The 12,966-nt window shown below is 45.9% G+C and overlaps 1 protein-coding gene across 1 annotated transcript in view; it reads right to left on the bottom strand.

Moving 5' to 3' along the window:
* LOC113916028 overlaps positions 1-12,966 on the bottom strand; it is a 120,705-nt gene that overhangs the window by 5,762 nt on the left and 101,977 nt on the right. The window contains exon 3 of the mRNA XM_027581880.1: positions 9,295-9,396. Within this exon, the coding sequence (XP_027437681.1) occupies positions 9,295-9,396 (102 nt within the window). The remainder of the gene's footprint in view (positions 1-9,294; positions 9,397-12,966) is intronic.

A 12,966-nucleotide genomic window follows, 5' to 3' on the forward strand; every position in this document is an offset into this window, starting at 1 on the left:
AAACTGACATTCCTAATGAGCCTCAGAGCAGTGGGAATCTGACAGAGCTTCAGCATCTTCAGAGGCAAATTAAATCTTGCCCATGTGGCAGGTGCTATTGGTGTCCAGCACCACTGTTCCCATATCCAGGATGTGGTAGGTCTGGGGGCTTCCTTGGACCAGGAGCAAGGAGTGTGTCAGCTAGGTGTCAGGGAGGTAGCATCCTCAAGCAGCCCCCGCCAGTGACACCATGGAGTTGGTGGGCAATACCTTGCTCTCTTGCCCCAAAAGGAGCAGAGGTCTCCACTTGCTCACAACAGTAACCTGGTGGACAACATAAGTATTATTGGCCCCCTCCCCATCACCTCCCCAAACCCAGCTGTGTCCCACGTTAAGTGTATTTAAGAGCACCCATGTTTTGAACAGGTGTATCTTACATTGTTCCCGTGGTCACTTTCAGCAGGGCAGGGCCAGTGTGAGGGGAGTGAGTCACCTGCTCTCAGATGCCGACTGTGAGCACCTCCTAAAATTTTGCTCCCTGGGCGGTCTCATTTGGTCACCTTGTTCCTATCCTGATGTTCAGGGAATCAGAATACACAAATCAGGCAAAACAACCCACTCTAGGTAGGTATTTTCTATAGTGTGTTGTACTTACATTTCTTCATTGCTTTTTCATAGACAATAACCCTCTAAGGGGAGGACCCTTTGGCATCAAAGCTCCAAGGTATTAGGATCATCCTGCACAGTCAGTAGTCACAAATACTGTTACAGGCATTTAAGACAGCATGCCTACTCTAGGATGATGGCAAAAATAAACCCAAACGCAAGCTGTGAATTCTGCTTTCTTTAGCCCATCTTGGCTGATGCCTTCCAGGTGGGCTTCAAAATAAAAACTCCTGGTTCAAGGCCTGCCTGGCCTGCCGAGCGCAGCTCGGAGTTTATTAGCACAGTTAATATTGCATGCAAATAGATTTCCCCGCTTCTGTCATGACAGTCCATTAAGTCAGCCCCTTGTCTGCTACATCTTTATCCTTGGCAGGTTAATCCTGCCAAATGCCTTTGCTGTAGCGCATGTCACACTGTGCCTATGTCCAACAATGCAATTTTGCTAATCCTGTTGTATCAGCTTTGTGGCCCTGTCTGGTCAATCCGATGGTGGAAAAAGTGCAGATGAGGTTTTTTTGCCAAGATCTTTCTCCTATTCTGGCATCCACCCCTTCCTCTTCCTCTTCTTCCTTTTTTTTTTTTTTTTTTAATTTTAAATATGGTTTCAATTAAATGGTTTGAAAGTCAACCACAGTGTTTGGACAGCTGCCATTGCCAATGTCGTTCAGACAAGAATGTCAAGGCTCTCAGCGGGCCTCCAGACTCTTTCCAGTAGCCTCACCCAGCTGCCAGCTGAACAGGATAATGGGAAGGGTTAAACAGGAAAATCTGCTAAGCATGTCTTTTTCCTAGGCTCTCCAAGGCCTGAAGATGGCTGAATGGAGTGAATACATATCACCCATTATTTTTGATGCCAACCTCTTTACAGCCTAGTGGGACCATTAACATGAATTATTAGAAGAGGTGTACCCCTCCCTGCAAGCACCTTTGTCTGGCATGCACACGACTAGGGGAAAGCGCCTCCAGGCTCCAGAGGGTACTGCTCCTCCAGGTTCAAATCCCAGCTGGACCATTCTCTACCTCTGCAACAACTAAGGCAAATTGCTTTACCTCTCTGGACTTACTTTCCTCTTCTGTAAAATGGGCATAACCACAGCACCCAATGAATAGAATTGCTGTGAAGGTTCAGTGAGTTAATACATGTTAATCACACTGAACGATGAGGGAGCACACACACATAGCAGGCAGTGGGAGATGCAAATGAACCGTAGCATAGGTTGTGCAATTTGTCCAAACTCACTGTCATTTACAGCTTTACTATAGCACACATGCAAAGTACGTGGTAGAATTCCACGTTGCCCTGTCTTTTAGGGTCTTCAGATGTAAACTCCACTCTCTCGCCTGCTAATTACAGAAATCTGGCTACAAGGAGACCTGTCTAGTGTCCCTACCACTGGTGTCCATGTTATACCCAGCAGCTCCGCCGGGTGTGAAGAGGCATTTCAGGGTGGATAAACAGGGGTCTCTGGTGAGATTCCTGGGGACTGAGTCCTGGCTCTTCTACCACCTGACCCTGGGCAAGGTACTCAACCTCTGAGACTCTCACAGTCCTGACATTAGAAATGGGGGACTTGGCTCTCCATTGCAGGGTGATTGTGGGGGTTATGTGCAAAAGCATGAATGAGGGAGCTCGTATGCCGCTCAACGTGAGCGCAGGGCACGAAGCTCTATTCACTGCTGTTAAATCATAGACCAGCCTGGCTCATTTCTTACCCCAAACGCTCTCAGCCCCACAGAGTCCCTGCTGCATCACCGTGAGCTTCCACCTCTAGTCTGAGCCCTGCTAAGACTTATGAGTGGGTTTTCTTTAGTTTTTTTTTTTTTTAAAGATTTTATTTATTTACTTGACAGACATAGCACAAGCAGGTGGAGTGGCAGGCAGAGGGAGAGGGAGAGGCAGACTCCCTGCTGAGCAGAGAGCAGAGAGACGGGGCTCGAATCCCAGGACCCTGGGATCATGACCTGAGCCGAAGGCAGATGCTTAACCGATTGAGCCACCCAGGCGTCCCTTTCTTTAGTTTTTTATTTATCTGATGAAAAAATGCTCTTATCACATATGTATGTCCCGCTAAGCAATATGTTATTTAAGTTTGTTTGCTTTTGAGCTTTATACAAATTGTATCATACTGGACTTAATGTTCTGCAACTTGCTATTTTCATTCAAAGTTGTTTCCAAGATTCATCCACGTGGTTGCATTTAGTGGTAGTTCATCCATTTCCCTTGCATTTCCCTGCCGCATGACAGTCCCCTGTGGGAATATGGCACTGTTTACTCATCCGTTTTCCTGAAGATGTACAGTGAGGTCGGCTCCTTAGGTTGGCAGATAGGGCTGCTGTGTGCGCTCTTAGGTACTCTCATGCCCTTGTGCAAGTGTTTCCAGTGTGGATGCCTGGTTCATAGACTTGTGAATGTTTAACTTTCTAAGATAGCACCAGGCTGCTATTCTCCATAGTGCTGTTTGACCATTAAAATATGAAAAATATGTCAATGCAGCTATGATTCAAAAGGAAAGGCAGGCAAACAGGCAGGAAGGAAAGAAGGAAGAAGGGGAGAGAGAGCAGAAAAAGAATTCCCCTAAATAGTTCAAGGCCATTATAGAAAATGTCCTTAGGTGTTTTGCTTTATCTAATGATCCAAATTCAACTGCCATAGGCTGTTCAAAATGCTACTGAAAGATTAAAAATTTACTGAGTCCAGTTGGTGTGCATATGAGGAGACTGATATTTTCATGTCCTGTTTGTAGAGTGTTAATTGCCTTCTTTCTTGAAAATAATTTAGCAACAGGGCGCCTAGGTGGCTCAGTGGTTAAGCGTCTGCCTTCGGCTCAGGTCATGGTCCCAGGGTCCTGGGATCGAGCCCCGCATCAGGCTCCCTGCTCCGCGGGAAGCCTGCTTCTCCCTCTGCTTGTGCTCGTTCTCTCTTTCAAATAAATAAATAAATAAAATCTTTTAGGAAAAAAAAAAGAAAATAATTCAGCAAAATGAAACAAAAGTCCTTAAAACAAGTATAATTGACTTGACAATACCCCTCCTAGGATTTTGTTCTAAGAAAAAGGGTGTGAAGATGTTTAAGGTTGTTAACTGCAAAGTTACTGATAGCAAAAAAAAAACCCCAAAACACAAAAAACAAACAAAAAAAACCCCAAAAGGGAGAAAGAATCTAAATGTCCAGAAGTTACTGGTTAACTAACTACACGGCAATTTAAAATGATGAAAGGATGTGTATATTATAGTGAGTGGGGAAAAAGCAGTTGTATGTGTATGGACCATCCTGTATATGGGAATGAGTGGTTTTTGAGCGATGGTGTACACGTGTAGGTTTCAAACTGCCCCTGTGTTTGGACAGAGCTGAGTGTGCATTCTGATAGGGGCACTTAGACCTTTTATGATAACCTTGAGGGCCGAGGATTAAACCTGTTTGGTACTGGATGTCTCAAGACAGGACTTTGCTCTTGATGCAATTAGAGTATTTTGCTACTGGGAAGGGCTATATGCCTCCCTTGGCAGCCCAGGCACCAACCACCACTTATTTCTCCTGGATCCTGCTGGGTCTTCTAATAAATAAAGTCCAAGCATTAGTGAAGGACTTACTATATACTCATTACCAGACCTGATGCTTCACTTCCATTATCTGGTTGAATTCTGATTGAGGTGAGATAGTACTATTTTACCAATTTCCCACTTTAAGAAAATGGAGAAATAAAAGTACTAAGTTATTTAAAAATAAATAAGTAAAATGGAGGCTTGGAAATGACAACAAACATACCCAAAGTTGTAGTCAGAAAGTGGCCACACAGCTATGGTTTGAGCCCAGAGTTACTGGCTCTCCAGGCCCCTAGGCTACAAAATACATCTTTGGCATGATACCATTTCTTCTGCTGGCATCTGAGTCAAGGTAGACGTCTTGAATTACCACTCTCTTTAGCATTTATTTGTTCCAAGTTATAGCTATGCCAAATGCAATATTTTCCTTTTCATTTTAGCTGTTCATAAATCCTATACTTGAGTTTTAAGGGGGATGGGAAGGGAGAATATGACAAAAATCCCTATAAAACCCCAAGACTCTTTTTCTGCAAAAATTAGGAAATTCCAGCATCTAGCATCCTCCAGCAATTAGGAAAATCCTATATACCTCAAGTCTATTGCACAGATCTTAATCCAGTTTTCATTTGCCAATCTCTTGAATAGAACGGGTTTGTAATACTTTGTATAATTAGAACATGATGGAATCATGCTATTTGCAAAATGAGCAGTTCTGACTCTCTGGCCTCCATGGCTCAGGCCAAGTCCACTGAGGCACAACTGTGTGTTGTTGCCTTGGCAAGAATTCCTGCTGAGTGGGCAGTCTATCTAGCTTGGGTCTTGAGAGAGTCATGCTTACCTAGCAGAATGCAAACAGCTCTGAACTTTGCTTACTGAATAAGAGGCAGCATTAGCTTCCCACTGCATTTCCTCAGCCAGGATCAATCACACATCCCAGCCAGACACGTGTGGCCCCTGCTGGTGATTAATCTCACAGAGGTAAAGCTCCTCCCTGCACTGAATTGCTGTATCTGAGTGCAGCCTTGCGGGGCGGGGTGGGGGGAGATAAAGGCTGGGAGCAGAATAATAAGCACAGGACATGTTTGAGAAGGCTGCTCAGTGCCATGGGCTGCAAGAAGCTTTTTTTAGTGGTTGATTCATTGCCAGAAAATTCATTTTTGCCATGAATGCTACCTAGGATCATGAATTTCTTCTTTTCTACGGTGAATTTGGTGTCTTAGTTGTGGGGGTTTTTTTGTTTTGTTTTTTTCCTGTTTCTTTTTAGTTAAATGAAAGTTGGCTACCTCCTGTCCCTTCAATAGTTCTAGAGAGGTACTCAGCAATCAGGTCCCGTCAGAGGGACAGAAAGTGCTTAGGTTTCTCTACTCTAAAAGATTTAACTGACAATCAAAGGACTGAAAAAGGCCTGTTTCTGACTTTGCTCTTGGGACTCTGCTTTTGTAATTCTTCACTGAATTTGACAATGCTCAAAGGCTGTTGCATTTTCTAAAAACTGGGGTCATTTCAGTGACGAGGTTTGTCTCAGAGGGGTATGCGAGGGTATGATCAGGGGGCTGGGAGTCCCACATGCATTTTTCAGACGTGGGTAAGACTTAACTTGAGGCACTAAGAGCTTCCAAAAGGGTTGTCAGCTCCTTGCCTTTCCTAAATGATGCTGCTTATTAATATTTTGGGATCCAAGCAAAGTAGAGAAAAAGCTTGATTAAAGAAGCCCAATACACAGAGGCCTCTATTGATACAAAAACCATGTAAGGAGTGACTTCTCCAAGAGATCTAGAACTCCACTTAAAAGGAAGTTTCCTCCATACCTTAAATATCACGTTTGAGACACATTTTGTTTTAGGGCCATTTTCCATTGTATAAAGAGAAGCCCATCTGCATTTCTCTCTGAAAAGCGCCTCCCTCCCCTGCAAGCTTCGGAAGACATATTGACAACAGGAAGATTAAGACATAACGACAATAGGGGGATTATTTCCTAACCTGGTGTGTGACAAACGCCTATTAATAAATGAACAAGCCAGTCCTGTCTCCATTTTCTCTCGAACACAAAGCCTCATCGCCCAATGACCAGAGCTGAGGCATCCACGGGGTTGCTGACCTCTCTTCTCTCCTCTCCTCTCCTCTCCTGCTGCCTGCCCAGGACTGGGGAAACGCCCTCCCACCACGCCTGAGCATCCCCAGCCCACACAGCAGCGGCTGGGCTGAGGACCAGCCCCGCCACCCACCCCAGTCTGGTGGGCTGTTCTCTGCTCCTGTGTGCCTCTCCTGTCTTGACTCCTGGCATTTCCATTGCGGAGGGCAAAACGTTTCTTGTCAGGCAAAATAGATATTGGAGAGGCTTGACCAAGCAGCTCTTCTTGGGGAAGAACAGAAGTTGTTGTTTGAAAACCTTGACTGGCATTGAGACTTCAAAGGCCTTGCTGGGCAGTTCTGGTTTGCAGCATAGACCTGATTTTTTTTTTTTTTTTTTTTTTTTTTTGTAAGTCCTGCTCCTTCCCACAATTCCTGGCCTCTATCACACCAAGTTTGTATTCTCTTCTTTCCAAGACTTCTCCGAAGAAATGATCTCTTAAAAAATGCAGCAACTAATGTAGTCATGGAGAAAGAAAATGTTTTAATGAAATGTGGTTTAACACAGGAGCAAAGGGAGGTTCTGTTGAACAGAATGAGCTACCTCTACAACAGCAAAAAACACTCCAGAAAAGATAACGGGAACAGGCTTCTGAGAATGATGAGTCACCACCCCTCCTGACCTCGCAGCCCTGAGTTGGGGGAAATACTGGTGCTCATACTCACACCTGTGCTCGCCCACCTGTGACGGCTTGCTGCAATGTCACGTTCACAGTCTGTTAGGAGATCACCCAGCCATTATTTAGAGATCACTAGCAAAACTGAAGGACAAATCACAAGTCTAAATCTTTCTGACAGCTTCTGGGGGCTGGGAGCAGTTGCCTCCTGGAAGGTCCACTCCCCAGACTCTAGACCTAAGCACATCACGGACATGACTTTTGCAGAATGTCATTATTGGAGTAGCTCAAAGACCCACCTCTGTTAGCTCCTAAAGGAGCCTGAGATCAGCTGGAGCCAGTGAATTCCTCTGGGGCTCTGGCCCTTTGCACCACACCTCAAAAATGCTTCTGAGTCCCAGGGGGGCAGCTTTCCTGCAAATGAATGGGCTCACATGCCGGCAGCGGGGGGTTTTTCAGTGGAACAGGAAGGTGGGATGGACCAAGGCAGAGGGTAGAAATCAGGGGGTCCATGCAACTTCCTTGGTAACACTATTTAGAAAAATTCTTTGTGTAATTATTTTTGGATGAAACAGAATGAGGAATACTTAGACAAATATCCCTGAGACTTCAAATTAAGTTCTTTTAAAACCCTAGGTATCTTAATAGAAGTATTTAAGGACAATATTATGAGAAGAGGTCCATCCAGGACACAGAAAGATCAAGGACCCTTCCCCCTGGGATGTCAATGCAGTGGATGGTGGACATCAGCATGGCTATGAAGGTGCAGCCCCACCCTCATAGCTGTGGCCCCATCTGACCTTGCTGCATTCAATAGCCTTAGAATATGTCCACATGCTTCAGGTCACCCTGTGCCTCAGTTTCCTTACTGCTAACATGGGAATAACAATACTCTTGAGCCTCAAAATCAGACATCATGTGTCTTGCCCATGGCCAGGCTGCAGCCAACTCAGAACACCTCGTCATAGGCACAAAACAAAACCCTACCTACCTGTAGGTACTGCTGAGCATCTCCATCCTTGTTCTGGACACAACACAGGGTGTCCAGCCTCCTTCATTCTATAAAAATTTCCAGAAACTGGCCACCCTCATAGTCACTCAATGTCAGACTCAGCAAAAGCAACCTTGGGACAGTGGAATTTCATGGGGGCATCCTTTCTTTATACCAATGAGGCCCACCTTATCACTGACCTGCTGTTTTAAGTCTGGGCTGAAAAGATTCGGGAGGGGTGGTGGGCATGATCAGTGGGGAATTCTCTCCTGCACGTGTGTATTTTTTAACACATACTGACAGGGCACAGCTAACATTATCACAGAGTCTTTAAGTGCCTCTTAGCTCTTGTTTCACGCAATGCTTCTAGAGACATGCTTTCATGGGTCTTTTAAGCACGGATGGCAAGAGGATGAAGAGTTTCCTGTTTCAGGATCCAGGTGCTCTGTTCCTTCCATCCTCCCCTTAACCCCATTCCTCATTCTTAGAAAGAAAATAAAACAAAAACCAGGTAGGATGGTGATATAATACTCTTTAGACAAAGCACCAAGCCCACAACCTAGCTGATGTTATTCCTTTGTCCTCTCACTCTCAGAGGCAACAGTTGAAGATCTGGGGGCCTAGGAGAAGGGGGGGCTTTCAAAGGAAACTGAAAAGAAAGGTCTGGAAAGAGAAGACCCTCTGCAATGCTTGCCTTCTCAGCTGAGGATACACCTGACTTCCAATGCCCTTGGAAAAAAGGACCTCAAGAGGCACCAAAAAGGACCACAGTCTTGTCCCCATTTTGTAGCTGGAGTAAATGAAGGCAGTGGGTCTTAAAGCAAACTTTTTTGGGGAGCAGCCTATTAATCTTTATAAAAGTTTGCTAGGGGCTAGCTTCACAGTTAATGCTTTTTATTTTCTTTACTCCCGCAATGGGTTCAGACCAGCAAAGAAATGGTAATGAGGAATGAGGCAGCTTGTCCACAACACTGATTCAGACTGAATGGGCGGGAAGTTCAGGGGAGCAGGCTGGCCTCCAGAAGGATAGTAACACCCACAGCACCGGCAAACATTTCCAAACACCTCTTCCAGTTGGAATCACTTGTTAATAGGACCATGGGCAGCTTATGGAGGTATATGAGATTACGACCTTGCTTCTTCTGGGGGAGCCCTGGAGTCAGAAGGTGAGAGTTACCATCACTCAGTCCTAAATGACCCTGAGGCACTCACTCATCAGTCCCAAGCCTCAGCTGCATCATGCAGAATAGGGAACCAGATTATTATAATTGAACAAGACAATATGTCCACGTGAGGACATTGTCATTTATGAAACCCACCCACCTCCCGCCAATGCCTCAGCACATTTAACTGTAAAGCACTGCCCACCTTTTGTGGTTGCTTCTGAGTGTCTGACCACCTAGTATTCATCAAGTAGAGGGCAGGTGGCTGGAGTTCAGAGGGGACTCCCAGAGAGAGCCCGCATGGTACCTGGGGTGGAAGGGTAAAGGGTAAAGGTCAGTGAGATAGACTGCCAACTATGAGCTGACGGTTTCCTCATCTGTAAAATAAGGACTATCACAACACTTCTCCTTGGCTGTCAGAGGGAATAAAAGAGATAATCCACAGGCTCAAGAAATATTCACAGCCACCATCACCACCATCACCACCATCACCATCACCATCACCATCATCATCACCATCAACATCATCATCATCGTCATCATCATCATTGTCACTGGCAGTTCATTGCAGAAATAACCCAAATGCCACGTGGGGAGGTCCTATAGCACTCTGTCTTGGGGACCCCCGGAGGAGTGGTGTACGCTTTGGAACATTCCTTCTAAATAATGCCCCTGGGTTCAGAGTTCATTATGCCAAAGGATAACTTGTTGGTAGAACTCATTATGTTCTTGGAAGTGTTTTTCTCCAATATCAAACATTAGGAAGAAAAATTAAAAAGGATCAAAGTAGAGGCATCCAGTTGAGTCACAGCCAACATGGGCTACACAGTGTTCAGGTGTTTCTATAGTGAAATCACAGAAAAATAATGGAGAAAGGAAACATTATACAATGAATGTTGGTAGGAGAGCTGGATAGCAATATCGAGAAAACTTTCTGATGCCCATTAGGTTACTGTGACCTTATCTCTGGAGGTTAAGTTCTGTCCTTGGCTTCTGCCACACAGTGACCCCAGCACCCCCACCAGCATGCCCAGCCTATAGCGCTCGGCTCCCACAGAGTTCTTCAGGGCAGTTGTGCTGCCTCACTAAGAGATTTCTCAGGGCCTTAGCAGAGTGTCCTCTGAGCCTACTCTGGGAACGGTGAGGAAGTGGGTGTGCAGGGCATACATGATAAATCTACCCCAACCTCCCAGGCTTCCTAAGCCTTTCAGTCCTTCCTTCTGCATTATGCCGGGGAAGTTCTAGAACCTTACTGAATGTAGAACCATTGAGTCCAACTTATGGCCAATCAGCAAAGCAATCTTTTAGAGCCACTTCCACCTGCTTGAGCTAATACATAAATTCAGAATCTCTTTCTTCCATCCTCCTTAGTCTAACACCCTTAGAATCCATTCCTGGACATTTCTCAGGCTTTCACCAATAAAATTTAGCAAGATCTTGCAATCCTTTTGGAGGAATGTGTCTCCTGGGCTCTCCCCACTCCTGTGCCCTTGGGACCAGATGTCACTCTGCCCACCCCATGGGGGTGGGGCCTTGGTGGAGGCAGGGCTCCTGGGCCCCAACTCCTTCTGCTCCCTTAGTTACCATCAGTGTTTCCACTTGTGGAGACAGTTCCTTAGGAAGCAATTTGCTGACTGAGGTGCTCAGTTCTATTTTGGTGTTTTGCCAGAGATTTTGATTTTGAAATTAAAGAGTCCTTCTGATCATGAAAGGGTCCCAGAGGAAAGAGCCTGAGGAAATGCTCTGGAATTCTCTGACCTGATAGCACTGCTTTTCAGAATTGCCTCTCAAACTGTCTTTGCAGGCTGGGCCATATTATTCACCTCCCAGTACCATACACTCCCACCTCTCTATTCCCTCCAAAGGTCAAAAGATCTTGAATGGTTATCAAAGACAGACCACTTTGGGTTTGCTGAGAAGGGATAGCGATGTCTGGGCAAGCTGGCAGCTTCTGGAATGCCCCCTTTTCCCAAGCCGGACTGTGCCGGGTGGTCCGGATGCCCTCCACACCTCTCCAAGACTCCCAGGAGGGAGGTATCATTGCCCCCGTTTTCTGTGTGAGGAAACGGGGATGAGGCCTCATCCCTGTGCTGCCCCCACATCCATATGTGCCCCCAGTGACAGAGAGGTTTGTTTTCACTCCCCAGATGATGAGAAAACAATGCATGCCTCTGGTTCTCAGAGGGGAGTGAGGGGAGGAGGAAGAAGGAGCTCCAGATCAGTCATGGGGTAGAACCTGGGCTCTGGCCACAGTCCTCCAGGCCCCCAATGTTGTCAGGAGACGTTGCCCTTCCTTTTCTCAAAGGTTGGCAGTCTGCCTCCTCTCCACTGCTTTTCTAAATTCCCTGGATGCAGAGGGGAGACCAACTCAAGCCATTCCATTTATTCCTGCTTTAGACTTGAGTTTTGAAAAGCCTGGAACTGGCAGTAAAATGGGACTTTTGGATTATCTAAGAATGTAAACACTGATGCTGCTTCTGAAATGCACTTAAGTACAGACTTCCTACAGGCAAAACAATCCTCTGTCCAACAGAGTCGCTTGCGGACACGGTGCTTGACATTGACCCAAAGGAAACAAGGTTAAAACTGTTAGAACAATTCAGCACCCGTATATAAGCATAATGAGAGCTACTTCTTTTCCCGTTTTTTTTTTTTTTTTTTTTGGCAAGTAAGCTCAATTCTGAGTTATAGTGGAAAACTTTCTTAAAAAATAAGGTCTTGGCGGAGAACTGGGACCTAGGGTCAGACCCAGAGGCTTGATTCCTCTCTCTGTGGGGGTCTGGGGAAAGCCATGTGGGCTCAGTGTCCTCAGGGTAAAATGGGATGGTGATGCCCTCGGAGGCTCAGAGGTTTGCTGTGGGGACTGATCCAGATGAGCACAGGGTGTAAATGCTATCAACTCAGAGTGAGAACAGTTGAGCCTGACACATCTGTTTTTATTCTCCTGGCCCCTGGACTCCTTCTGGTCACAGGAAGAGAATGTTTCTGCATGTCCCAAGCATCCCTGCAAGAGTTCCTTTCTGATTCTGAGAAAACTGGGTTGGATGCTTCCAGATTTGGTAACCAGTCATTCAAAAAATAAGCACAGTGTTTGTAAGCACCCAGGTCGAGTTAATCGGCTGGCCTTTGCTAGCCTTTTCCTTTGAAGGGAAAAAAAATTTAACCTACCAGACTTGGAGCACAGAGACTTCTTCACAATGATTGCCAGACAGAAGTATTAACTGTTTTCTACACAACCATAAAATTAGTCCGCAACCTCCAGTTAAAGCTCTTATTCTGAAAAATAAGGGGGTAAGTGAAAACCACATCTTCCCAATCCAGCTGAAGAACAGGATGAGAGAAACAAGCACGCTGCACATGCCAGTCATGAGGAAGGTGAGGTTTTATTTCAATCCTTGGGTGGCAGAATTCTGCTGGCGCTCGTTTTTCTCCTGCTCTTCTAATTCACCCCACCCTGGGGATTCAGGATGCAAAGTTGCAAGGGCAGTGATGTGTGCAGGAAAGGAGGTAATGTGACTCAGCCCGTGGGTTTTGCAGCGTCTGGTTTCTTTCTTTTCTTTTTTTTTTTAAAGATTTTATTTATTTATTTGACAGCGAGAGAGAGAGCATGAGAGCAGGAACACAAGCAGGGGGAGTGGAAGAGGGAGAAGCAGGCCTCCTGCCGAGCAGGGAGCCCGATATGGGACTCGATCCCAGGACCCTGGGATCATGACCTGAGCCGAAGGCAGACGCTTAACGACTGAGCCACCCAGGCGCCCACAGAGTCTGGTTTCTGTCAGGATGGAAGCGAGGAGGAAGGGGACAGACTCAGGTGCAATTGTTGAGATTTGTGGTGAAGACACCACACCCCAGCAATGCAGCTGCCCCCTTTCTTTCC

Source organism: Zalophus californianus, chromosome 1, assembly GCF_009762305.2.
Source record: "Zalophus californianus isolate mZalCal1 chromosome 1, mZalCal1.pri.v2, whole genome shotgun sequence".
Taxonomy (NCBI): Eukaryota; Metazoa; Chordata; class Mammalia; order Carnivora; family Otariidae; genus Zalophus; species Zalophus californianus.